The following is a 27,749-nucleotide window of genomic DNA, read 5'->3' as shown; positions in this document are numbered from 1 at the left end:
CTGCGCATGCCCGCCATTGGTCAGAGCAGACAGCGAGCCTCCCATGACTCTGAAGGGGCGGGACACCACTTTGTGGACTGGGAGAGATTGGAATTGGAAAAATAACCACCACTCTTGACAACTGTGAGTCTGAACATGGAGAAGGGACCCTTTTCATTGAACTCACATGCAGGAGACACGTTTGGAAACCCGTGAACACTGCGGAACTCAGGGTTGAAGAAACTGTATTGTGCCATGGTTTGCCTAAAGCCCGGCCCACTCTGGGTACCAGGGCTCAGTGATCAGTGACGTACCCTGATTGGCCACTTGGGGGTACTGTTGTCACAACGTGCCTCACTCGGTTAAGGTGGTAAGACGGTAACCGGCTGGCACCCAGCACCGGTAGAGACAACAATACATCAGCCTCAACTGTCAGTAAGAGTGTCCATGATTAAGTCTTTTAATGAAGAGATTGAGATAAGTGTTTGATGAGTGTTTGTTGCAGCTCGTTCCAGTCGCTTGCTGCAGTGAACTGAAAAGACGAGCGACCCAGGGAAGAGAGGCAAGCGGTGGGGCTTACCCACCGAGCCTGGCCGCCCTCTGTCTTCGGGTAGCCACCCGTAACCGGCAACAGAGCGTACATGAGCCGGGTTGAGCCGGGCAGCACAGACCTCACGCTCAGGCAGACATACCGTAACTATGACTCAGCCAAGGTACGAGCACCCAGGAGAGGAAGTCAGTATCAGAAATACCAAGGCCCCTCAAGAATGCTACAGGATTGTCAAGAGAACCTGTGCCGTGGAGTTTGGGAACAGCTGGGGACTGATACCGTCTCCTAGTCCACTGCTACTGATACCGTCCCCTAGTCCCAGTCCACTGCTACTGATACCGTCTCCCAGTCTCCTAGTCCCCTAGTCTCCTAGTCTCCCAGTCCCCTAGTCTCCTAGTCCCCTAGTCTTCTAGTCTCCTAGGCCCCTAGTCTCCTAGTCTCCCAGTCTCCTAGTCTCCTAGTCCCACACAAACTGATTAGAGCACCACGAAGCATCTCTTCTGTCCTTCTCTTTCTGTCATTGGTCTCTCTTTTATTCTTTCTCTCCTTCTCTACCTCTCTCCTCCTCTCCTCTCTCCTCCCCTCTTCTCTCCTCCCCTCTCCCCTCTCCCCTCCTCCCCTTCTCTCTCCCTCCCTCACTCCTTGTGTCTTTTGATGCTGTTAATAAATGTTCTGTTCTCTTCCTCAGGGGCCAAGAAAACTGGTAGAGAAACAAAGGTGGGAAAGAGAACAAAACAACAACAACCCAAGAAGACAGAACTCTGCTGATCTCCGCCCCACAACAACCTGATTGGATAAGGACCTTAGCTGCCAGCCAATTACAGTAGCCCAAATGATGCCCTGTACGTTCCATCGCCCAATCACATCACTAGTTCTGTCTGACATCACCGTAGTTTCTGAACATTACACCTGTGTGAACGTGTTGGTGGATTATTTCTATATAGTTGATTTGATATATCAGAGATATTATAGACACGTGTTCTGTTTGTTTCTACTCAGCTGGAACCACTGACTCATCTCAATGACTTGTACATTTTATACGCTTTCAACACCTTTGAAAGTTTTATATATTTTTTAAAATAATATGTTAGCATGTTAGCGGACGCTAGCTACCAAACCATGTTAGCATGTTAGCGGACGCTAGCTACCAAACCATGTTAGCATGTTAGCGGACGCTAGCTACCAAACCATGTTAGCATGTTAGCGGACGCTAGCTACCAAACCATGTTAGCATGTTAGCGGACGCTAGCTACCAAACCATGTTAGCATGTTAGCAGACACTAGATACAAAACCATGTTAGCATGTTAGCTAGCGGACGCTAGCTGCTTGTTGTTTGACAGCTGTAACCATCGCATTGACTTTGATGTCATATCTGTGATGTCATATCGATGATGTCAGGACTGTGATGTCACGACTGATGTCACTTCAGGCTCTGAATCTGTGAATAAAGATGTCAGTTCGCTGAGTTACGCCGTCTCCACTGTCTTTCGTCCTGCTGTCTGTCTGTCCGTCCATATATACATAAACTCAGCAACAAACAAAAAAACGTCCTCTCACTGTCAACTGCGTTTATTTTCAGCAAACTTAACATGTGTAAATGTTTGTATGAACATAACAAGATTCAACAATTGAGACATAAACTGAACAAGTTCCACAGACATGTGACTAACAGAAATGCAATAATGTGTCCCTGAACAAAGAGGGGGGGGGTCAAAATCAAAAGTAACAGTCAGTATCTGGTGTGGCCACCAGCTGCATTAAGTACTGCAGTGCATCTCCTCCTCAGTGCATCTCCTCCCCAGTTAGCTAACATAACATCCCTCTGTTATAGCCAGCTAGCTAACAGAGCATTCCTCTTTTTGAGCAGGGTGTTTCAGTAGGCTAAAGTAAGTAAGTGAAACTGAAAGTGAAAAAAATGACACTCTCTCTCTGTCTCTCTCTTGCCTCTCATTTTTGAAGAAATACATTTGTTGAAAACAGTTCAACTATTGTCTTTCTCTCTCTTTGAGTCAACTACTCACCACATGTTATGCACTGCAGTGCTAGCTAGCTGTAGCTTGTGCTTTCAGTACTAAATTCATTCTCTGATCCTTTGATTGGGTGGACAACATGTCAGTTCATACTGCAAGAGCTCCGATTGGTTGGAGGACGTCCTCCTGAAGTTTTCATAATTACTCTGTAAGTCTATGGAATGGGATGAGAACCAAGAGCCTCCTAGGTTTTGTATTGAAGTCAATGTACCAAGAGGAGGACGGAAGCTAGATGCCCTCCGGCTACACCATGGTGCTACCCTACAGAGTGCTGTTGAGGCTACTGTAGACCTTCATTGCAAAACAACAGTGTGTTCTAATCAATTGTTTGGTGAAATATGAATATATTTAGTATAGTTTTATCTAAAAAGGATAACTTTTGAAATGTTTAAAAATCTATATTTTTATGAAATTCACTGAGGAGGATGGTCCTCCCCTTCCTCCTTTGAGGAGCCTCCACTGGTTCAAAATATTTGTTGGTCTGATGTGATTAATAAGGAGCATCCAGACGCTGCACTTGATGAGTTTATGAAATTGCTTCTTCCAATTATTGATAAACATGCACCTGTGATGTTCCGCAGGGCAGCTCTCTAGGCCCTGTCGTGGAAATGTCCTCTATTTACCAAATCATGGGAGCAAACCACACACACAAGTCAGAGTTAGTTATCAAAGTCCATCTTTAATTATATGAGCTCTATCACAATCCTGTGACTCTCAGGTAATTCAGTGTCTCTCAATGAATTCTCTTAGAGCCCCCTCCACATTGCAATAGCATTTTGACTTTCAACAGTTCAGTATCTCTAATGAGAAGTTGAGAGTCCCAACATAATGGCAAAATGGGATCCTTTATAGTAAAGATCACACATAGTCAGACAGCATAGACATAATAAATCGTTCAGCTTTGTCTCCTTACTCAAACCCCAGAACCATAAACCAACCCTCCATATCAACAGGCATATATCAAATTGTCATTTAGATACAACCAATTCTAAATACAACCAATCCTGGACAAACTCACAGAGAGGAGAATGAGGCTATAGGTTAAGATAAAAGGGAGCATGAGAATGATTCCAGACACTGCCATCCTCCTTTTCCCCGATGGGAAAAGTAGGGAGTGACTGATACACACAGAGTGGAGCAAAAGATATGTTTACACATGATGACACTTTGACCTCTCCCCTCTCAGCGGCCCATGCAACTTAGTCTTGACATAGAACAGATAACTGCAAACCCTGCCACAGTATTATACAAAAATACCATTCTGATGAGAAGTAATTTACACCCATTTGATGAATATAAAAACACCTTACAAATGTTACCAACAAATTCTGATTCTTCCACGACATTCCCCTCTACACTTTTATAATGTTACCATTTGACCTGCCACTGGCAGTAAACAAAGCCTCTGTGTCCATGTATGCTGATGATTCAACCCTATACACGTCAGCAACCTCCGCTGTGAAATCACTGCAACCCTAAACGAAGAATTGCACACCGTTTTAGAATGGGTTGCCAGTAATAAACTGGTCCTGAACATCTCTAAAACTAACATTTTGTATTTGATACAAATAATTCCCTAAGACCTCCGTGTAGTGTGAGCGAATCATTATGGTTTATCACTAGCCTGTAGTAACATTATGGTTTATCACTAGTCTGTAGTAACATTATGGTTTATCACTAGTCTGTAGTAACATTATGGTTTATCACTAGTCTGTAGTAACATTATGGTTTATCACTAGTCTGTAGTAACATTATGGTTTATCACTAGTCTGTAGTAACATTATGGTTTATCACTAGTCTGTAGTAACATTATGGTTTATCACTAGTCTGTAGTAACATTATGGTTTATCACTAGTCTGTAGTAACATTATGGTTTATCACTAGTCTGTAGTAACATTATGGTTTATCACTAGTCTGTAGTAACATTATGGTTTATCACTAGTCTGTAGTATCATTATGGTTTATCACTAGTCTGTCTGTAGTAACATTATGGTTTATCACTAGTCTGTAGTAACATTATGGTTTATCACTAGTCTGTAGTAACATTATGGTTTATCACTAGTCTGTAGTAACATTATGGTTTATCACTAGTCTGTAGTAACATTATGGTTTATCACTAGTCTGTAGTAACATTATGGTTTATCACTAGTCTGTAGTAACATTATGGTTTATCACTAGTCTGTAGTAACATTATGGTTTATCACTAGTCTGTAGTAACATTATGGTTTATCACTAGTCTGTAGTAACATTATGGTTTATCACTAGTCTGTAGTAACATTATGGTTTATCACTAGTCTGTAGTAACATTATGGTTTATCACTAGTCTGTAGTAACATTATGGTTTATCACTAGTCTGTAGTAACATTATGGTTTATCACTAGTCTGTAGTAACATTATGGTTTATCACTAGTCTGTAGTAACATTATGGTTTATCACTAGTCTGTAGTAACATTATGGTTTATCACTAGTCTGTAGTAACATTATGGTTTATCACTAGTCTGTAGTAACATTATGGTTTATCACTAGTCTGTAGTAACATTATGGTTTATCACTAGTCTGTCTGTAGTAACATTATGGTTTATCACTAGTCTGTAGTAACATTATGGTTTATCACTAGTCTGTAGTAACATTATGGTTTATCACTAGTCTGTAGTAACATTATGGTTTATCACTAGTCTGTTAGTAACATTATGGTTTATCACTAGTCTGTAGTAACATTATGGTTTATCACTAGGTCTGTAGTATACATTATGGTTATCACTAGTTAGCTGTAGTAACATTATGGTTTTCACTAGTCTGTAGTAACATTATGGTTTATCACTAGTCTGTAGTAACATTATGGGTTTATCACTAGTCTGTAGTAACATTATGGTTTATCACTAGTCTGTAGTAACATTATGGTTTATCACTAGTCTGTAGTACATTATGGTTTATCACTAGTCGTAGTAACATTATGGTTTATCACTAGTCTGTAGTAACATTATGGTTTATCACTAGTCTGTAGTACATTATGGTTTATCACTAGCTCTGTAGTAACATTATGGTTTATCACTAGTCTGTAGTAACATTAGGGTTTATCACTAGTCTGGTAGTAACATTATGGTTTATCACTAGTCCTGTAGTAACATTATGGTTTATCACTAGTTCTGTAGTAACATTATGGTTTATCACTAGTCTGTAGTAACATATGGTTTATCACTAGTCTGTAGTAAACATTATGGTTTATCACTAGTCTGTACTGTAGTAACATTATGGTTTTATCACTAGGTCTGTAGTAACATTATGGTTTATCACTAGTCTGTAGTAGTACATTATGGTTTATCACTAGTCTGTAGTAACATTAGGTTATCACTAGTCTGTAGTAACTTATGTAAGTAGTAACATTATGGTTTATCACTAGTCTGATAGTATCATTATGGTTATCACTAGTCCTGTATGTAGAACATTATGGTTTATCACTAGTCTGTAGTAAAATTATGTTTTTATCACTAGGCCTGTAGTAACATTATGGTTATCACTAGTCTGTAGTAACATTATGGTTTATCACTAGTCTGTTAGTAACATTATTGTTTATCACTAGTCTGTAGTAACATTATGGTTTATCACTAGTCTGTAGTAACATTATGGTTTATCACTAGTCTGTAGTAACATTTATGGTTTATCACTAGTCTGTAGTAACATTATGGTTTATCACTAGTCTGTAGTAACATTATGGTTTATCACTAGTCTGTAGTAACATTATGGTTTAGTAACATTATGGTTTATCACTAGTCTGTAGTAACATTATGGTTTATCACTAGTCTGTAGTAACATTATGGTTTATCACTAGTCTGTAGTAACATTATGGTTTATCACTAGTCTGTCTGTAGTAACATTATGGTTTATCACTAGTCTGTAGTAACATTATGGTTTATCACTAGTCTGTAGTAACATTATGGTTTATCACTAGTCTGTAGTAACATTATGGTTTATCACTAGTCTGTAGTAACATTATGGTTTATCACTAGTCTGTAGTAACATTATGGTTTATCACTAGTCTGTCTGTAGTAACATTATGGTTTATCACTAGTCTGTAGTAACATTATGGTTTATCACTAGTCTGTAGTAACATTATGGTTTATCACTAGTCTGTAGTAACATTATGGTTTATCACTAGTCTGTAGTAACATTATGGTTTATCACTAGTCTGTAGTAACATTATGGTTTATCACTAGTCTGTAGTAACTTATGGTTTATCACTAGTCTGTAGTAACATTATGGTTTATCACTAGTCTGTAGTAACATTATGGTTTATCACTAGTCTGTAGTAACATTATGGTTTATCACTAGTCTGTAGTAACATTATGGTTTATCACTAGTCTGTAGAACCATTATGGTTTATCACTAGTCTGTAGTAACATTATGGTTTATCACTAGTCTAGGTAACATTTGGTTTCATCACTGTCTGTAGTAACATTATGATTTATCACTAGTCTGTAGTAACATTATGGTTTATCACTAGTCTGTCTGTAGTAACATTATGGTTATCACTAGTTCTGTAGTAACATTATGGTTTATCACTAGTCTGTAGTAACATTATGGTTTATCACTAGTCTGGAGTAACATTATGGGTTTATCACTAGTCTGTCTGTAGTAACATTATTGGTTTATCACTAGTCTGTAGTAACATTATGGTTTATCACTAGTCTGTAGTAACATTATGGTTTATCACTAGTCTGTAGTAACTTATGGTTTATCACTAGTCTGTAGTAACATTATGGTATCACTAGTCTGTAGTAACATTATGGTTTATCACTAGTCTGTAGTAACATTATGGTTTATCACTAGTCTGTAGTAACATTATGGTTTATCACTAGTCTGTAGTAACATTATGGTTTATCACTAGTCTGTAGTAACATTATGGTTTATCACTAGTCTGTAGTAACATTATGGTTTATCACTAGTCTGTAGTAACATTATGGTTTATCACTAGTTCTGTAGTAACATTATGGTTTATCACTAGTCTGTTAGTAACATTATGGTTTATCACTAGTCTGTAGTAACATTATGGTTTATCACTAGTCTGTCTGTAGTAACATTATGGTTTATCACTAGTCTGTCTGTAGTAACATTATGGTTTATACTAGTCTGTAACATTATGGTTTATCACTAAGTCTGTAGTAACATTATGGTTTATACACTAGGTCTTGTAGTAAAATTATGGTATCACTGTCTGTCTGTAGTAACATTATGGTGTATCCTAGTCTGTTAGTAACAATGGTATCACTAGTCTGTAGTAACCATTATGGTTATCACTTAGTCTGTAGGAACATTATGTTTTATCACTAGTCTGTAGTAACCTTATGGTACACTAGTCGTAGTAAACATTATGGTTTATCACTAGTCTGTTTATTACTATGGTTTATCACTAGTCTGTAGTAACATATTGGTTTATCACTAGTCTGTAGTAAACATATGTTTTTTATCACTAGTCGGTAGTACATTATGGTTTATCAATAGTCTGTCAGTAAACATTATGGTTACACTAGTATGTGAAACCTTATGGTTTATAACTAGTCTGTATTAACATTATGTTTATCAATAGTCGTAGTAAACATTATGGTTTATCACTAGTCTTAGTAACATTTGGTTATCACTAGTCTGTATTCGTAACATTATGGTTATCACTAGTCGTTGTAGTAACATTATGGTTTATCACTAGTCTGTAGTACCATTATGGTTTATCACTAGTCTGTAGTAACATTATGTTTATCACTAGTCTGTAGTAACATTATGGTTTATCACTAGTCTGTAGTAACATTATGGTTTATCACTAGTCTGTAGTAACATTATGGTTTATCACTAGTCTGTAGTAACATTATGGTTTATCACTAGTCTGTAGTAACATTATGGTTTATCACTAGTCTGTAGTAAACATTATGGTTTATCACTAGTCTGTAGTAACATTATGGTTTATCACTAGTCTGTAGTAACATTATGGTTTTATCACTAGTCTGTAGTAACATTATGGTTTATCACTAGTCTGTAGTAACATTATGGTTTATCACTAGTCTGTAGTAACATTATGGTTTATCACTAGTCTGTAGTAACATTATGGTTTATCACTAGTCTGTAGTAACATTATGGTTTATCACTAGTCTGTAGTAACATTATGGTTTATCACTAGTCTGTAGTAACATTATGGTTTATCACTAGTCTGTAGTAACATTATGGTTTATCACTAGTCTGTAGTAACATTATGGTTTATCACTAGTCTGTAGTAACATTATGGTTTATCACTAGTCTGTAGTAACATTATGGTTATCACTAGTCTGTAGTAACATTATGGTTTATCACTAGTCTGTAGTAACATTATGGTTTATCACTAGTCTGTAGTAACATTATGGTTTATCACTAGTCTGTAGTAACATTATGGTTTATCACTAGTCTGTAGTAACATTATGGTTTATCACTAGTCTGTAGTAACATTATGGTTTATCACTAGTCTGTAGTAACATTATGGTTTATCACTAGTCTGTAGTAAATTATGGTTATCACTAGTCTGTAGTAACATTATGGTTTATCACTAGTCTGTAGTAACATTATGGTTTATCACTAGTCTGTAGTAACATTATGGTTTATCACTAGTCTGTAGTAACATTATGGTTTATCACTAGTCTGTAGTAACATTATGGTTTATCACTAGTCTGTAGTAACATTATGGTTTATCACTAGTCTGTAGTAACATTATGGTTATCACTAGTCTGTAGTAACATTATGGTTTATCACTAGTCTGTAGTAACATTATGGTTTATCACTAGTCTGTAGTAACATTATGGTTTATCACTAGTCTGTAGTAACATTATGGTTTATCACTAGTCTGGTAACATTATGGTTTATCACTAGTCTGTAGTAACATTATGGTTATCACTAGTCTGTAGTAACATTATGGTTTATCACTAGTCTGTAGTAACATTATGGTTTATCACTAGTCTGTAGTAACATTATGGTTTATCACTAGTCTGTAGTAACATTATGGTTTATCACTAGTCTGTAGTAACATTATGGTTATCACTAGTCTGTAGTAACATTATGGTTTATCACTAGTCTGTAGTAACATTATGGTTTATCACTAGTCTGTTAGAACATTATGGTTTATCATAGTCTGTAGTAACATTATGGTTTATCACTAGTCTGTAGTAACATTATGGTTTATCACTAGTCTGTAGTAACATTATGGTTTATCACTAGTCTGTAGTAACATTATGGTTTATCACTAGTCTGTAGTAACATTATGGTTTATCACTAGTCTGTAGTAACATTATGGTTTTATCCTAGTCTGTAGAACATTATGGTTTATCACTAGTCTGTAGTAACATTATGGTTTATCACTAGTCTGTAGTAACATTATGGTTTATCACTAGTCTGTAGTAACATTATGGTTATCACTAGTCTGTAGTAACATTATGGTTTTACACTAGTCTGTAGTAACATTATGGTTTATCACTAGTCTGTAGTAACATTATGGTTATCACTAGTCTGTAGTAACATTATGGTTTATCACTAAATGGTTATCACTAGTCTGTAGTAACATTATGGTTTATCACTAGTCTGTAGTAACATTATGGTTTATCACTAGTCTGTAGTAACATTATGGTTTATCACTAGTCTGTAGTAACATTATGGTTTATCACTAGTCTGTAGTAACATTATGGTTTATCACTAGTCTGTAGTAACATTATGGTTTATCACTAGTCTGTAGTAACATTATGGTTTATCACTAGTCTGTAGTAACATTATGGTTTATCACTAGTCTGTAGTAACATTATGGTTTATCACTAGTCTGTAGTAACATTATGGTTTATCACTAGTCTGTAGTAACATTATGGTTTATCACTAGTCTGTAGTAACATTATGGTTTATCACTAGTCTGTAGTAACATTATGGTTTATCACTAGTCTGTAGTAACATTATGGTTTATCACTATCTGTAGTAACATATGGTTTATCACTAGTCTGTAGTAAACATTATGGTTTATCACTAGTCTGTAGTATCATTATGGTTTATCACTAGTCTGTAGTAACATTATGGTTTATCACTAGTCTGTAGTAAACATTATGGTTTATCACTAGTCTGTAGTAACATTATGGTTTATCACTAGTCTGTAGTAACATTATGGTTTATCACTAGTTCTGTAGTTAACATTCTGGTTTATCACTAGTCTGTAGTAACATTATGGTTTATCACTAGTCTGTAGTAACATTATGGTTTATCACTAGTCTGTAGTAACATTATGGTTTATCACTAGTCTGTAGTAACATTATGGTTTATCACTAGTCTGTAGTAACATTATGGTTTATCACTAGTCTGTAGTAACATTTATGGTTTATCACTAGTCTGTAGTAACATTATGGTTTATCACTAGTCTTGTAGTAACATTATGGTTTATCACTAGTCTGTAGTAACATTATGGTTTATCACTAGTCTGTAGTAACATTATGGTTATCACTAGTCGGTACATTGTTATCCTAGGTAACATTATGTTTTATCACTAGTCTGTAGTAACATTATGGTTTATCACTAGTCTGTAGTAACATTATGGTTTATCACTAGTCTGTAGTAACATTATGGTTTATCACTAGTCTGTAGTAACATTATGGTTTATCACTAGTCTGTAGTAACATTATGGTTTATCACTAGTCTGTAGTAACATTATGGTTATCACTAGTCTGTCTGTAGAGCGAATCCCTCCCTCTTTTTATCTGGCATTTGATTCAAATGTTGTCTTGACTGATGTTCAGAGGAGACTGCGTGTATCAGGTATCCATGGTCAAATTGCTGCAAAGAAACCACTACTACCACTACACTACCACTACATCAACTGTTCAGAGGAGACTGCGTGAATCAGGCCTTCATGGTCAAATTGCTGCAAAGAAACCACTAATAAAGGACACCAATAAGAAGAAGAGACTTGCTTTGGGCCAAGAAACACGAGCAATGGACAGACTGGTGGAAATCTGTCCTTTGGTCTGAGGAGTTCAAATTTGAGATTTTTTGTTCCAACCGCCATGTCTTTGTGAGACACAGATAAGGTGAATGGATGATTTCCGCATGTGTGGTTCCCTCCGTGAAGCGAGGAGGAGGAGGTGTGATGGTGTGGGGATGCTTTGCTGGTGACACCGCCTGTGATTTATTTAAAATTCAAGGCACACTTAACCAGCATGGCTACCACACCATTCTGCAGTGATACACCATCCCATCTGGTTTGGGCTAAGTGGGACTATCATTTGTTTTTCAACAGGACAATGACCCAACACACCTCCAGGCTGTGTAAGGGCTATTTGACCAAGAAGGAGAGTGATGGAGTGCTGCAACAGATGACCTGGCCTCCACAATCACCCGACCTCAATCCAATTAAGATGGTTTGGGATGGGTTGGACCGCAGAGTGAAGGAAAAACAGCCAACAAGTGCTCAGCATATGTGGGAACTCCTTCAAGACTGTTGGAAAAGCATTCCTGGTGAAGCTGGTTGAGAGAATACCAAGAGTGTGCGAAGCTGTCATCAAGGCGATGGGTGACTACTTTGAAGGATCTAAAATGTATTTAGATTTTTTGAAACACTTTTCTGGTTACTACATGATTCCATATGTGTTGTTTCATAGTTCTGATGTCTTCACTATTATTCTACAATGTAGAAAATAGTAAAAATAAAGAAAACCCCTTGAATGAGTAGGTGTGTCCACACTTTTAACTGTACTGTAGTCAAAGCTTTCCTTATGTTTGGGTCAGTCACAGTGGTCAGGTATTCTGCCACTGTGTCCTCTCTGTTTAGGGTCAGTCACAGTGGTCAGGTATTCTGCCGCTGTGTACTCTCTGTTTAGGGTCAGTCACAGTGGTAAGGTATTCTGCCGCTGTGTACTCTCTGTTTAGGGCCAAAGAACATTATAGTTTGTTCAGTTTTTTTGTTAATTCTTTCTAATGTGTCAAATAATAATATTTGTGTTTTTTCATGATTTGTTTGGGTCTAATTGTGTTGCTGTCCTGGGGTCTGTGAACAGAGCAGCAGGACCAGCTTTCTTAGGAGACTCCTCTCCAGTTTCGTCTGTAGGTGATGGCTTTGTTATGGCCGTGCCAGATTAAAAAAAGGCTTTATGGCGAAAGCAAATTGCGATTATCTGAGGACAGCGCCCCATCATACAAACAAATGAAAATCATATTTCAACCAGACAGGTGTGACACAAAAGTCAGAAATAACGATATAATTCATGCCTTACCTTTGAAGATCTTCTTCTGTTGGCACTCCAATATGTCCCAGAAACATCACAAATTGTTATTTTGTTCGATAAATTCCTTCTTTATATCCCCAAAATGTCCATTTATTTGGCGCGTTAGATTCAGAAATACACCGCCCAACATGACTACAAATGACCTAATAAGTAACCTGTAAACTTGGTCCAAACATTTCAAACAACTTTCCTAATCCAACCTTAGGTATCCTAAAACGTAAATAATCAATCAAATTTAAGACAGAATATACTGTGTTCGATAGCGGATAAAATCAACGAGCTCCAGGGTCACGCGCACCAGGTCACACTCACCAAACAAAAGAGTCCACTTGGCTTGACACTTAGAAAGTACAGCCGTACTTCTTCATTTCTTAAAGGAAATATATCAACCAATTTCTAAAGACTGGTGACATCTAGTGGAAGCCATAGGAACGGCAACCAGGTGCCTAATAAATATAGTTTCCCATAGAAAACTAATTAAAAACAGTGACCTCAACAAAAAAAATCCTGGATGGTTTGTCCTCAGGGTTTCGCCTGCCAAATAAGTTGTTATACTCACAGACAATATTTTAACAGTTTTAGAAACTGTAGAGTGTTTTCTATCTAAATCTACCAGTTATATGCATATCCAAGCTTCTGGGCCTGAGTAGCAGGCAGTTTATTTTTTGGCACGCTTTTCATCCTGTCACGTTCTGACAGTTCTTTTAGTATGTCTTTGTTTTGGTCAGGGCGTGAGTTGGGTGGGTTGTCTATGTTCCTTTATCTATAATTTGGGATTTCTATGTCTATTTCTATGTTTGGCCTGATATGGTTCTCAATCAGAGGTAGCTGTTTATCGTTGTCCCTGATTGAGAACCATATTTAGGTAGCCTGGTTTCACTTTTGAGTTGTGGATGATTATTTTCTATTGTGTGTATGTCACCTTTCAGAACTGTTTCATTTCTCCTTTGTTATTTTGTTTAGTGATCTCGGTTTAATAAATATATGATGAACATTTACCACGCTGCGCTTTGGTACTCACCTCATTCCAACGACGATCGTTACATACCCGGATGTGAAAATACTGCCCCCTAGCCCAAAGAGGTTAATTAACCTCTATGGGATCGGTGTCCCTAAACCAGGACAGTTGTTGCTCAAAAAGCGATAATGTGACTAGAATGACTCTGTAAACGACAGCCAATTCCGGGACATAGACATGTCTTATATGGGCAGAATTCATAAATTTATGTTAATCTAACTGCAGTGTCCAATTTCAGTAGCTTTTACAACAACAAAAAATACCCTGCTTTTGTTTGAGGATAGTACACAACAACAAAACACTTTTATCACTGGTTTGATACATTCACCTCTGAAGGTAAATAATTACATTCAGTAATCTTAATCTGATTTGTCGTCCTGAGGGTCCCAGAGATAAAAAGGTTTTGTTTCTAAAAAATCTGTTTTTATAAATGTAGAAACTGGGTTCTACAGTTTGATCCCACTGCTCTGGACTGGAATTGGTAAAATGTTATTTTAGATGACTGCATATCATGTGTTGTTATAATCCCAATAAAACTTCAAACTACGGAATATAACTGAATATAACTGAATAAAAGTTAACAGTTGTGTCTCCTAGCGACCAGGTCATCTCACTTCACAGACAGACAGACAGGTCTCACTACACAGACAGACAGGTCTCACTACAGACAGACAGGTCTCACTACACAGACAGACAGACAAGTCTCACTACAGACAGACAGGTCTCACTACAGACAGACAGACAGGTCTCACTACACAGACAGACAGACAGACAGGTCTCACTACACAGACAGACAGGTCTCACTATAGACAGACAGGTCTCACTACACAGACAGACAGACAGGTCTCACTACACAGACAGACAGGTCTCACTACACAGACAGACAGGTCTCACTACACAGACAGACAGGTCTCACTACACAGACAGACAGGTCTCACTACAGACAGACAGACAGGTCTCACTACAGACAGACAGACAGGTCTCACTACAGACAGACAGGTCTCACTACAGACAGACAGGTCTCACTACACAGACAGACAGGTCTCACTACACAGACAGACAGGTCTCACTACACAGACAGACAGGTCTCACTACAGACAGACACGTCTCACTACAAACCTGCTGTCAAAATGTTTATTATGTCTTCAGTCTTGTCTTACAAACAGTAAAAACATGACCAGTCTTTAGTTGTTATATAACTGATAGTAAAACATGACTGTCAGCATTATTAGGACTTTAGTGATGTAGATATGAAGCAGAGTAAAGCTTTAAGGATGTTAGCTACAGATACACACAGGATTAAACCTATCATAACCTATCACAGTGCTGCACCGTGGCCAGCAGAGCTCTCCTATTGGGTTACACAGGACTCAGAGAGTGATTGACAGCTAGAGGGGCCAGTCAGAGTGGAGGTTCTCTCTGGGTATCGCTCCTTCAGGGATCATCGCCACGGTTACGCGTCATTGCCGCCACAGAGCAGGAGGAGGGCCTTACGGTAGTCACCAGAGGTATCTCCCTGCAACACACACATACTTACTCAGCTCTAGAGGAGATGTGCATGGAGGGACAAAATACCAGCAACAGTGTGTGAAGACTTACAGTAAACGTTTGACCTCTGTCATTGCCAACAAAAGGTATATAACAAAGTATTGAGATAAACTTTTGTTATTGACCAAATACTTATTTTCCACCATAATTTGCAAATTAATTAATTAAAAATCCTACAATGTGATTTTCTGGATTTTTTTCTTCTCATTTTGTCTGTCATAGTTGAAGTGTACCTATGATGAAAATTACAGGCCTCTCTCATCTTTTTAAGTGGGAGAACTTGCACAATTGGTGGCTGACTAAATACTTTTTTGCCCCATTGTACCTGTATAGCAGAGTACTGAGACAGAGAGAGATATTCAGTATATACCTGTATAGCAGAGTGCAGAGACTTGGCGAAGAGGCGTCTGTAATCAGCTCTGATATCCAACATGTCCACCTCACTACGACTCACCATCACTCTGATTAAGGTCTGGTCATCAGTTCCTGCACCCTACACAAACACACAAACACACACACACACACACACACACACACACACACACACACACACACACACACACACACACACACACACACACACACACACACACACAGTTCTAAAAACACATATCTAGTATTAGAATGATCTTCTTCTTAGTATGGAGAAAATAGATTCTTACCTTCATCGAATAGTAAAGAGTCTCTGCAAAGTAGGCTGGGACGCTCCGAGCACACTTTACTACAGAGAAGAGATAGAGATGGAGGAAGAGAGGACAGAGAGAGAGACAGAGGAGAGAGACAGAGAGTGAGACAGAGAGAGAGAGACAGAGCTGTGAACGATCTGAGAGACAAGGCAAGAAGGGCATTCTATGCCATCAAAAGGAACATAAATTTCAACATACTGGATTTGGCTAAAAATACTTGAATCAGTCATAGAGCCCATTGCCCTTTATGGTTGTGAGGTCTGGGGTCCGCTCACCAACCAAGACTTCACAAAATGGGACAAACACCAAATTGAGACTGCACGCAGAATTCAGCAAAAATATCCTCTGTGTACAACGTAGAACACAAAATAATGCATGCAGAGCAGAATTAGGCCGATACCCACTAATTATCAAAATCCAGAAGAGAGACTTAAAATTCTACAACCACCTAAAAGGAAGCGATTCCCAAACCTTCCATAACAAAGCCATCACCTACAGAGAGATGAACCTGGAGGAGAGTCCCCTAAGCAAGCTGGTCCTGGGGCTCTGTTCACAAACACAAACACACCCCACAGAGCCCCAGGACAGCAGCACAATTAGACCCAACCAAATCATGAGATAACAAACAGATAATTACTTGACACATTGGAAAGAATTAACAAAAAAACAGAGCAAACTAGAATGCTATTTGGCCCTACACAGAGAGTACACAGCGGCAGAATACCTGACCACTGTGACTGACCCAAAATTAAGGAAAGCTTTGACTATGTACAGACTCAGTGAGCATAGCCTTGCTATTGAGAAAGGCCGCCGTAGGCAGACATGGCTCTCAAGAGGAGACAGGCTATGTGCTCACTGCCCACAAAATGAGGTGGAAACTGAGCTGCACTTCCTAACCTCCTGCCAAATGTATGACCATATTAGAGAGACATATTTCCCTCAGATTACACAGATCCACAAAGAATTAGAAAACAAATCCAATTTTGATAAACTCCCATATCTACTGGGTGAAATTCCACAGTGTGCCATCACAGCAGCAAGATTTGCGACCTGTTGCCACGAGAAAAGGGCAACCAGTGAAGAACAAACACCATTGTAAATACAACCCATATTTATGCTTATTTATTTTATCTTGTGTCCTTTAACCATTTGTACATTGTTAAAACACTGCATATATAATATGACATTTGTAATGTCTTTACTGTTTTGAAACTTCTGTATGTGTAATGTTTACTGTTCATTTTTGTTGTTTTTCACTTTATATATTCACTTTGTATGTTGTCTACCTCACTTGCTTTGGCAATGTTAACACATGTTTCCCATGCCAATAAAGCCCTTGAATTGAATTGACAGAGAGGAGAGGTGGGGAAAGGTGGATTTAGAGAGTCATCGTAATAATGAAATTGTAATGAAATTAATTGTCAAAAAAGCTTGAAAATATAAACATATCTATTTTCTCCATACGAGGAAGAAGATCATTCTAATACTAGATATGTGTTTTTAGAACTGTGTGTGTGTGTGTGTGTGTGTGTGTGTGTGTGTGTGTGTGTGTGTGTGTGTGTGTGTGTGTGTGTGTGTGGTGTGGTGTGGTGTGTGTGTATGGTGTGTGGTGTGGTGTGTGTGTATGGTGTGTGGTGTGGTGTGGTGTGTGTGTATGGTGTGTGGTGTGGTGTGTGTGTATGGTGTGTGGTGTGGTGTGTGGTGTGGTGTGTGTGTATGGTGTGTGGTGTGGTGTGGTGTGTGTGTGTCTGTGGTGTGGTGTGTGTGTGGTGTGGTGTGGTGTGTGTGTGGTGTGGTGTGTGTGTGGTGTGGTGTGGTGTGTGTGTATGGTGTGGTGTGGTGTGGTGTGTGTGTGTGTGTCTGTGGTGTGGTGTGTGTGTATGGTGTGTGGTGTGTGTGTGGTGTGGTGTGGTGTGTGTGTGGTGTGTGTGTGGTGTGTGTGTGTGTGTGTGTCTGTGGTGTGGTGTGTGTGTATGGTGTGTGGTGTGTGTGTGGTGTGGTGTGGTGTGTGTGTGGTGTGGTGTGGTGTGTGTGTATGGTGTGTGGTGTGGTGTGGTGTGTGTGTGGTGTGGTGTGGTGTGGTGTGGTGTGTGTGTGTGTGTCTGTGGTGTGGTGTGTGTGTATGGTGTGTGGTGTGTGTGTGGTGTGGTGTGGTGTGGTGTGTGTGTGTGTGTCTGTGGTGTGGTGTGTGTGTATGGTGTGTGGTGTGTGTGTGGTGTGGTGTGGTGTGTGTATGGTGTGTGGTGTGGTGTGTGTGTATGGTGTGTGGTGTGTGTGTGGTGTGGTGTGGTGTGTGTGTGGTGTGGTGTGTGTGTGGTGTGGTGTGGTGTGTGTGTATGGTGTGGTGTGGTGTGGTGTGTGTGTGTGTGTCTGTGGTGTGGTGTGTGTGTATGGTGTGTGGTGTGTGTGTGGTGTGGTGTGGTGTGTGTGTGGTGTGTGTGTGGTGTGTGTGTGTGTGTGTGTCTGTGGTGTGGTGTGTGTGTATGGTGTATGGTGTGTGTGTGGTGTGGTGTGGTGTGTGTGTGGTGTGGTGTGGTGTGTGTGTATGGTGTGTGGTGTGGTGTGGTGTGTGTGTGGTGTGGTGTGGTGTGGTGTGGTGTGTGTGTGGTGTGGTGTGGTGTGGTGTGGTGTGTGTGTGTGTGTCTGTGGTGTGGTGTGTGTGTATGGTGTGTGGTGTGTGTGTGGTGTGGTGTGTGTGTGGTGTGGTGTGGTGTGGTGTGTGTGTGTGTGTCTGTGGTGTGGTGTGTGTGTATGGTGTGTGTGTGGTGTGGTGTGTGTGTGGTGTGGTGTGGTGTGGTGTGTGTGTGGTGTGGTGTGGTGTGGTGTGGTGTGGTGTGTGTGTGTGTGTCTGTGGTGTGGTGTGTGTGTATGGTGTGTGGTGTGTGTGTGGTGTGGTGTGTGTGTGGTGTGGTGTGGTGTGTGTGTGTGTGTCTTACCCACGGCCAGTAGCAGGTCTCTCAGTCCTCCAGAAGTCTCTCTCTGAATACTCTCTTCCATCTCGTACCCTGCCAGCTTCATGTACGCAGCAAACACTGATACACACACACACACACACACACACGTATAGGTCACAGAAAGTGTGCGTTGATACCCTTTATATACACACCTCTCCTCAGGTGTTGACCCCCTCCCCCACACCCACACCTCTCCTCAGGTGTTCACCCCCCCCCCCCCAACTCTCCTCAGGTGTTCACCCCCCCCCCCCCCCACAAACACACCTCTCCTAAGGTGTTCACCCCCCCACACACCTCTCCTAAGGTGTTCACCCCCCCACACACCTCTCCTCAGGTGGTCACCCCCCCCCCCACCTCTCATCAGGTGTTCACCCCCCCCCCCCTCTCCTCAGGTGTCCCCCCCCACCTCTCCTCAGGTGTTCACCCCCCCCACCTCTCCTCAGGTGGTCACCCCCCCACCTCTCATCAGGTGTTCACCCCACCCCACCTCTCCTCAGGTGTTCACCCCCCCACCTCTCCTCAGGTGTTCAGTGCTCCTGTTCCCCAGGATGGTGATGAACTGTTCTTCATCGGTCCCAAACTTCTTCTCTCCTGCAGAGAACAAAGTCTACACACACACACACACACACACACACACACACACACACACACACACACACACACACACACACACACACACACCACACACACACACACCCACACACACCCACACACACACACACACACAGTCAAAGATCTGACATGCTGTATGAAGCTCTACATCTGTTGTTGTCACAAATGTTTGGTCTCTAAATAACCTGTTGGTTTAAAAACCCAGTTCTCAGTTCCACACAAGACTGAAGGGACATTGTGTTGATTATCAAAATAAGTTTAACTTTGTGGACTTCTTTCTCAGGCTGAACTGGTCACATCAAGCCTGGGATCATTTCCCCACTGGATGTTTACTGACTTGGGGATTTTCTTTCTGGATTTTGGAACTGAACTGAACATTGACTTTACATTGGAGGATAAATACATTGACTTTACATTGGAGGTTAAATACATTGACTTTACATTGGAGGTTAAATACATTGACTTTACATTGGAGGTTAAATACATTGACTTTACATTAGAGGTTAAATACATTGACTTTACATTCGCCTGGTTCACCAACTACTTCTAAGACAGAGTTCAGTGTGTCAAATCGGAGGGCCTGTTGTCTGGACCTCTGACAGTCTCTATGGGGGTGCCACCGGGTTCAATTCTCAGGCTGACTCATTTCTCTGTATACATCAACGATGTCACTCTTGCTGCTGGTGATTCCCTGATCCACCTCTGCGCAGACGACATTCTGTATACATCTGGCACTTCTTTGAACTCTGTGTTAACTAACGTCCAAACGAGCTTCAATGCCATACAACACTCCTTCCGTGGCCTCCAACTGCTCTTAAATGCTAGTAAAACTAAATGCATGCTCTTCAACTGATCGCCCGTCTACTCTGGACGGCTCTGACTTAGAATATGTGGACAATTACAAATACCTAGGTGTCTGGTTAGACTGTAATTTTTGTATTTTTTATTTTACCTTTATTTTAAGAACAAATTCTTATTTTCAATGACGGCCTAGGAACAGTGGGTTAACTGCCTGTTCAGGGGCAGAACGACAGATTTGTACCTTGTCAGCTCGGGGATTCGAACTTGCAACCTTTCGGTTACTAGTCCAACGCTCTAACCACTAGGCTACCCTGCCGCCCCAATAAACTCTCCTTCCAGACTCATATTAAACATCTCCTATCCAAAAATGAAATCTAGAATTGGCTTCCTATTTCGCAACAAAGCATCCTTCACTCACGCTGCTAAACATATCCTCGTAAAACTGACTATCCTACCGATCCTCGACTTCTGCGATGTCATTTACAAAATAGCCTCCAACACCCTACTCAACAAACTGGATGCAGTCTATCACAGTGCCATCCGTTTTGTCACCAAAGCCCCATATACTACCCAACACTGCGACCTGTATGCTCTCGTTGGCTGGCCCTCGATTCATATTCGTCTCCAAACACACTGGCTCCAGGTCATCTATAAGTCTTTGCTAGGTAAAGCTCCGCCTTATCTCAGCTCACTGGTCACGATAACAACACCCACCCGTAGCACGCGCTCCAGCAGGTATATCTCACTGGTCATCCCCAAATCCAACACCTCCTTTGGCCGCCTTTCCTTCCAGTTCTCTGCTGCCAATGACTGGAACGAATTGCAAAAAAATCGCTGAAGCTGGAGACATATTTCCCTCACTAACTTTCAGTGTTGCCAACTTAGCGACTTAGCGACTTTTTTTCCTCCCAGCTGCAGTCAGAGCTGGAGATGTTCACCCCTCCAGACCGCAAATGAATCTCTGGCTTACATTTTTCAAAAAAGTGCTACTATGGCCTATTTATTGCCTTACCTCCTCACGACATTTGCACACACTGTATACAGACTTTCTATTGTGTTATTGACTGTATCTTTGTTTCTTCCATGTGTAACTCTGTGTTGTTGTATCTTGGCCAGGTCGCAGTTGTAAATGAGAACTTGTTCTCAACTAGCCTACCTGGTTAAATGAAAGGTGAAATAAAAAAAGTATGCCCACTAGATGGAAGCATTTAACACTTCTGGGTATCACTACCAACACACCCTCTGTCTCTCTCTCACACACCAACACACACACACTTACACAAGGGGTGGCTGTGTGAGGAGTGTTATTCTACACACACATAACCATCACACACAGACACTTTGTCACACACCCCTGAGCAGAACACAAGTCAAAGAAGTCATTGTGACTGAGCAGTAAACCTGATTACTATCACATATTTCAGAGATAGACATGTGATTCTCTCTCACTCACACACACACACTCTCTTACCTGTGCGTCAGCCTCTATGTTCCCCTCCTGTACCCCCTGCTGTCTGCTGGCCTGAGAGGAGAGAGGGCACATCTGTCAGATCTATGTCCCACACATCTATATCTGTCAGATCTATGTCCCACACATCTATATCTGTCAGATCTATGTCCCACACATCTATATCTGTCAGATCTATGTCCCACACATCTATATCTGTCAGATCTATGTCCCACACATCTATATCTGTCAGATCTATGTCCCACTCATCTATATCTGTCAGATCTATGTCCCACACATCTATATCTGTCAGATCTATGTCCCACACATCTATATCTGTCAGATCTATGTCCCACACATCTATATCTGTCAGATATATGTCCCACACATCTATATCTGTCAGATCTATGTCCCACACATCTATATATGTCCGATCTACGTCCCACACATCTATATCTGTCTACAGTACTAGTCAAAAGTTTGGACAAGTTTGGGTTTTTCTTTATTTTTACTATTTTCTACATTGTAGAATAATAGTGAAGACATCACAACTATGAAATAACACATATGGAATCATGTAGTAACCAAAAAAAGTGTTAAACAAATCAAAATATATTTGAGATTCTTCAAAGTAGCCACCCATCACCTTGATGACAGCTTTGCACACTCTTGGTATTCTCTCAACCAGCTTCACCTGGAATGCTTTTCCAACAGTCTTGAAGGAGTTCCCACATATGCTGAGCACTTGTTGGCTTCTTTTCTTTCTGCGGTCCAATTCATCCCAAACCATCTCAATTGGGTTGAGGTCGGGTGATTGTAGAGGCCAGGTTATCTGATGCAGCACTCCATCTCTCTCCTTCTTGGTCACAAAGCCCTTACACAGCCTGGATGTGTGTTGGGTCATTGTCCTGTTGAAAACAAATGATAGTCCCACTAAGTGCAAACCAGATGGGATGGTGTATCGCTGCAGAATGCTGTGGTAGCCATGCTGGTTAAGTGTGACTTGAATTCTAAATAAATCACTGACAGTGTAACCAGCAAAGCACCCCCACACCATCACACCTCCTCCTCCATGCTTCACGGTGGGAACCACACAGGCAGAGATCATCCAATCACCTACTCTGTGTCTCACAAAGACATGGCAGTTTGAACAAAAAATCTCAAATTTGAAAACAAATCTCAGACTAGAAAGAACAGACTTCCACCAGTCTAATTTCCATTGCTCGTGTTTCTTGGCCCAAGCAAGTCTCTTCTTATTATTGGTGTCCTTTAGTAGTGGTTTCTTTGCAACAATTCGACCATGAAAGCCTGATTCACGCAGTCTCCTCTGAACAGTTGATGTTGAGATGTGTCTGTTACTTGAACTCTGTGAAGCATTTATTTGGGCTGCAATCTGAGGCTGGTAACTCTAATGATCTTATCCTCTGCAGCAGAGGTAACTCTGGGTCTTCCTTTCCTGTAGCGGTCCTCATGAGAGCCATTTTCACCATAGCACTTAATGGTTTTTGCAACTGCACTTGAAGAAACTTTCAAAGTTCTTGAAATTTTCCCGATTGACTGACTTCATGTCTTAAAGTAATGATGGACTGTCGTTTCTCTTTGCTTATTTGAGCTGTTCTTGCCATAATATGGACTTGGTCTTTTACCAAATAGAGCTATCTTCTGTATACCACCCCTACCTTGTCACTGAAATGCATTAAGAAGGAAAGAAATACCACAAATGAACTTTTAAGAAGGTACACCTGTTAGGGGAGGCAGGGTAGCCTAGTGGTTAGAGCGTTGGACTAGTAACCGAAATGTTGCAAGTTAAAATCCCCGAGCTGACAAGGTACAAATCTGTCGTTCTGCCCCTGAACAGGCAGTTAACCCACTGTTCCTAGACCGTCATTGAAAATAAGAATTGGTTCTTAACTGACTTAACTGAAGTCAAATAAAGGTTAAAACATTTTTTTACTGCAGGTTACTACCTCATGAAGCTGGTTGAGAGAATGCCAAGAGTGTGCAAAACTGTCATCAAGGCACTTTTTTGGTTACTACATGATTCCATATGATTCCATATGATTCCATATGATTCCATATGTGTTATTTCAGAGTTCTGATTTCTTCACTATTATTCTACAATGTAGAAAATAGTAAAAATAAAGAAAAACCCTTGAATGAGTAGGTGTGTCCAAACTTTTGGCTCGTACAGATCTCTGTCCCACACATCTATATATACCAGATCTATGTTCCCCTGACCTCTGACCCCTCACCTGTAGCAGGATGACCAGCAGTCTCCTGAAGTGACCTGACGTGTCTCCTGTTACATCCTCCTCCAGGTTCTTATTAAACTCTGGAACACACACACAATCAGTGAGTCAGTGTGTGTGTGTGTGTGTGTGTGTGTGTGTGTGTGTGTGTGTGTGTGTGTGTGTGTGTGTGTGTGTGTGTGTGTGTGTGTGTGTGTGTGTATCTGTGTGTTACCCTGGCGATAGGCAGCAGTGATGTCCTTAATCTGCTGGGCCGTTCTAGAAGACAGGATCTCAATCAGCACCTTCTCATCGGTCCCCGCCCCCTACACCGTGACATCAACACACAGTCACTATGACATCACACCGTCACTCACAGGATATGACATCACTAGTCCTGGGTAAAATACCTTGATGGCGTTCCGTAGTGATGTCACATCGTAGAGGATGGGCGGAGTCATTAGAGCCACTACCAGAGTCTCAAACTTTCCCCCCAGTTCACCCTTCAGATCACCTACCAGGTCCTGGAGAGAGGAGAGGAGAGGAGAGGAGAGGAGAGGAGAGGAGAGGAGAGGAGAGGAGAGGAGAGGAGAGGAGAGGAGAGGAGAGGAGAGGAGAGGAGGGAGGGAGGGAGGGAGGGAGGGAGGGAGGGAGGGAGGGAGGGAGGGAGGGAGGGAGGGAGGGAGGGAGGGAGGGAGGGAGGGAGGGAGGGAGGGAGGGAGGGAGGGAGAGAGAGAGAGAGAGAGAGAGGAGAGAGAGATGACAGAGAGATGAGAGAGGAGGAGAGAGAGGGGAGAGAGAGAGAGAGAGAGGGAGGAGGACGAGAGGAGGGAGAGAGAGAGGAGGACGAGAGGAGGGAGAGAGAGAGGGAGAGAGAGAGAGAGAGGAGAGAGAGAGAGAAATATGGAGAAATACCGTGCTTCTACACGTGCATTGCTTGCTGTTTGGGGTTTTAGGCTGGGTTTCTGTACAGCACTTTGAGATATCAGCTGATGAGGGATGTGTTATGGTTGTGTTATGGTTGTGTTATGGTTGTGTTATGGATGTGTTATGGTTGTGTTATGGATGTGTTATGGATGTGTTATGGATGTGTTCCGGTTGTGTTCCGGTTGTATTGTGGTTATATTGTGGTTGTGTTGTGGTTGTGGATGTATTGTGGTTGTGGTTGTATTGTGGTTGTGGTTGTATTGTGGTTGTGGTTGTATTGTGGTTGTGGTTGTATTGTGGTTGTGGTTGTATTGTGGTTGTATTGTGGTTGTATTGTGGTTGTATTGTGGTTGTAGTTGTATTGTGGTTGTGGTTGTATTGTGGTTGTGGTTGTATTGTGGTTGTATTGTGGTTGTGGTTGTATTGTGGTTGTGGTTATATTGTGGTTGTATTGTGGTTGTGGTTGTATTGTGGTTGTGGTTGTATTGTGGTTGTATTGTGGTTGTGGTTGTATTGTGGTTGCGGTTGTGGTTATATTGTGGTTGTATTGTGGTTGTGGTTGTATTGTGGTTGTATTGTGGTTGTGGTTGTATTGTGGTTGTGTTGAGGTTGTGGTTGTATTGTGGTTGTGGTTGTATTGTGGTTGTGGTTGTATTGTGGTTGAATTGTGGTTGTATTGTGGTTGTGGTTGCATTGTGGCTGTGGTTGTATTGTGGCTGTGGTTGTATTGTGGCTGTAGTTGTATTGTGGTTGTGGTTGTATTGTGGTTGCATTGTGGTTGCATTGTGGTTGTGGTTGTATTGTGGTTGTGGTTGTATTGTGGTTGTATGATGGTTGTAGTTGTATTATGGTTGTGGTTGTATTGTGGTTGTATTGTGGCTGTGGTTGTAGTTGTATTGTGGTTGTATTGTGGTTGTGTTGTGGTTGTATTGTGGTTGTGTTGTATTGTGGTTGTATTGTGGTTGTGGTTGTATTGTGGTTGTATTGTGGTTGTGGTTGTATTGTGGTTGTGGTTGTATTGTGGTTGTATGATGGTTGTGGTTGTATTGTGGTTGTATTGTGGTTGTATTGTGGTTGTATTGTGGTTGTGGTTGTATTGTGGTTGTATTTTGGTTGTAGTTGTATTGTGGTTGTTTTGTGGTTGTGCCGTGGTTGAATTGTGGTTGTGTTGTATTGTGGTTGTATTGTGGTTGCATTGTGGTTGTGGTTGCATTGTGGTTGTGGTTGTATTGTGGTTATATTGTGGTTGTGGTTGTATTGTGGTTATATTGTGGTTGTGTTCTGACCTTGCCATGAAGGGTCTTGTATGCAGCTTTGATCTGCTGTCTCTGGCTGTTGCTACGAGACGTCAACAACTTCATGATGGAATCCTCATCGGTTCCTATGGTAACAACAAACACCATAGTCAAATCTTTGGTGCCATGGTTACTCCCTCACTTTGCATCACATTCAGACCACACACACCACTGACCCAGTCCCTTCATGGCCTTGTAGAGTATCTCTGCATCTTGGTTGGCGTTGAAGTTTCCACTGGCTCTCACACTGCCTCGACCAGCCTATCAGAGACCAGACACATAGGAGGACTGTGGGTAATGTAGTTCAGGGTAGAACAGATAGGACTGTGGGTAAAGTAGTTCAGGGTAGACCAGAGAGGACTGTGGGTAAAGTATTTCAGGGTAGACCAGAGAGGACTGTGGGTAATGTAGTTCAGGGTAGACCAGAGAGGACTGTGGGTAAAGTAGTTCAGGGTAGACCAGAGAGGACTGTGGGTAATGTAGTCCAGGGTAGACCAGAGAGGACTGTGGGTACAGTTGTCTACTAATGTAATGAACCTGTTGACAGTATAAAGTGGTGTAGTCCCAGTCTACTAATGTAATGAACCTGTTGACAAAGTGGTGTAGTCCCAGTCTACTAATGTAATGAACCTGTTGACAAAGTGGTGTAGTCCCAGTCTACTAATGTAATGAACCTGTTGACAAAGTGGTGTAGTCCCAGTCTACTAATGTAATGAACCTGTTGACAGTATAAAGTGGTGTAGTCCCAGTCTACTAATGTAATGAACCTGTTGATAAAGTGGTGTAGTCCCAGTCTACTAATGTAATGAACCTGTTGACAAAGTGGTGTAGTCCCAGTCTACTAATGTAATGAACCTGTTGACAGTATAAAGTGGTGGAGTCCCAGTCTACTAATGTAATGAACCTGTTGACAGTATAAAGTGGTGTAGTCCCAGTCTACTAATGTAATGAACCTGTTGACAGTATAAAGTGGTGTAGTCCCAGTCTACTAATGTAATGAACCTGTTGATAAAGTGGTGTAGTCCCAGTCTACTAATGTTATGAACCTGTTGACAGTATAAAGTGGTGTAGTCCCAGTCTACTAATGTAATGAACCTGTTGACAAAGTGGTGTAGTCCCAGTCTACTAATGTTATGAACCTGTTGACAGTATAAAGTGGTGTAGTCCCAGTCTACTAATGTAATGAACCTGTTGACAGTATAAAGTTGTGGAGTCCCAGTCTACTAATGTTATGAACCTGTTGACAAAGTGGTGTAGTCCCAGTCTACTAATGTAATGAACCTGTTGATAAAGTGGTGTAGTCCCAGTCTACTAATGTAATGAACCTGTTGACAGTATAAAGTTGTGGAGTCCCAGTCTACTAATGTTATGAACCTGTTGACAGTATAAAGTGGTGGAATCCCAGTCT

General features: G+C 40.9%; 2 protein-coding genes across 3 annotated transcripts in view; one reads left to right on the top strand and one right to left on the bottom strand.

Moving 5' to 3' along the window:
* The window catches only part of LOC109886462 (prominin-1-A), a 51,775-nt gene extending 49,780 nt beyond the window's left edge, over positions 1-1,995 (top strand). For both annotated transcript variants that reach the window (XM_031815994.1, XM_031815993.1), the window contains one exon: positions 1,218-1,995. In XM_031815994.1, coding sequence (XP_031671854.1) covers positions 1,218-1,236 — 19 coding nt within the window. In that variant the 3' untranslated portion in view covers positions 1,237-1,995. The remainder of the gene's footprint in view (positions 1-1,217) is intronic.
* A 12,968-nt stretch (positions 1,996-14,963) lies between these two features.
* LOC109885960 (annexin A5-like) overlaps positions 14,964-27,749 on the bottom strand; it is a 55,042-nt gene continuing 42,256 nt past the window's right edge. Inside the window, exons 15-25 of the mRNA XM_031815988.1 lie at positions 26,518-26,602; positions 26,333-26,427; positions 24,530-24,643; positions 24,355-24,445; positions 24,144-24,223; positions 21,916-21,966; positions 19,545-19,638; positions 19,014-19,109; positions 16,054-16,112; positions 15,762-15,884; positions 14,964-15,359 (exon numbers count right to left, since the gene is read on the bottom strand). Coding sequence (XP_031671848.1) covers positions 15,297-15,359; positions 15,762-15,884; positions 16,054-16,112; positions 19,014-19,109; positions 19,545-19,638; positions 21,916-21,966; positions 24,144-24,223; positions 24,355-24,445; positions 24,530-24,643; positions 26,333-26,427; positions 26,518-26,602 — 951 coding nt within the window. The 3' untranslated portion in view covers positions 14,964-15,296. The remainder of the gene's footprint in view (positions 15,360-15,761; positions 15,885-16,053; positions 16,113-19,013; positions 19,110-19,544; positions 19,639-21,915; positions 21,967-24,143; positions 24,224-24,354; positions 24,446-24,529; positions 24,644-26,332; positions 26,428-26,517; positions 26,603-27,749) is intronic.

The sequence above is a fragment of the Oncorhynchus kisutch genome, unplaced genomic scaffold (genome assembly GCF_002021735.2).
Source record: "Oncorhynchus kisutch isolate 150728-3 unplaced genomic scaffold, Okis_V2 scaffold721, whole genome shotgun sequence".
In the NCBI taxonomy this organism is placed as follows: domain Eukaryota; kingdom Metazoa; phylum Chordata; class Actinopteri; order Salmoniformes; family Salmonidae; genus Oncorhynchus; species Oncorhynchus kisutch.
The sequence above is the reverse complement of the archived record's forward strand: the minus strand, read 5'-3'. Positions and strand labels throughout refer to the sequence as shown.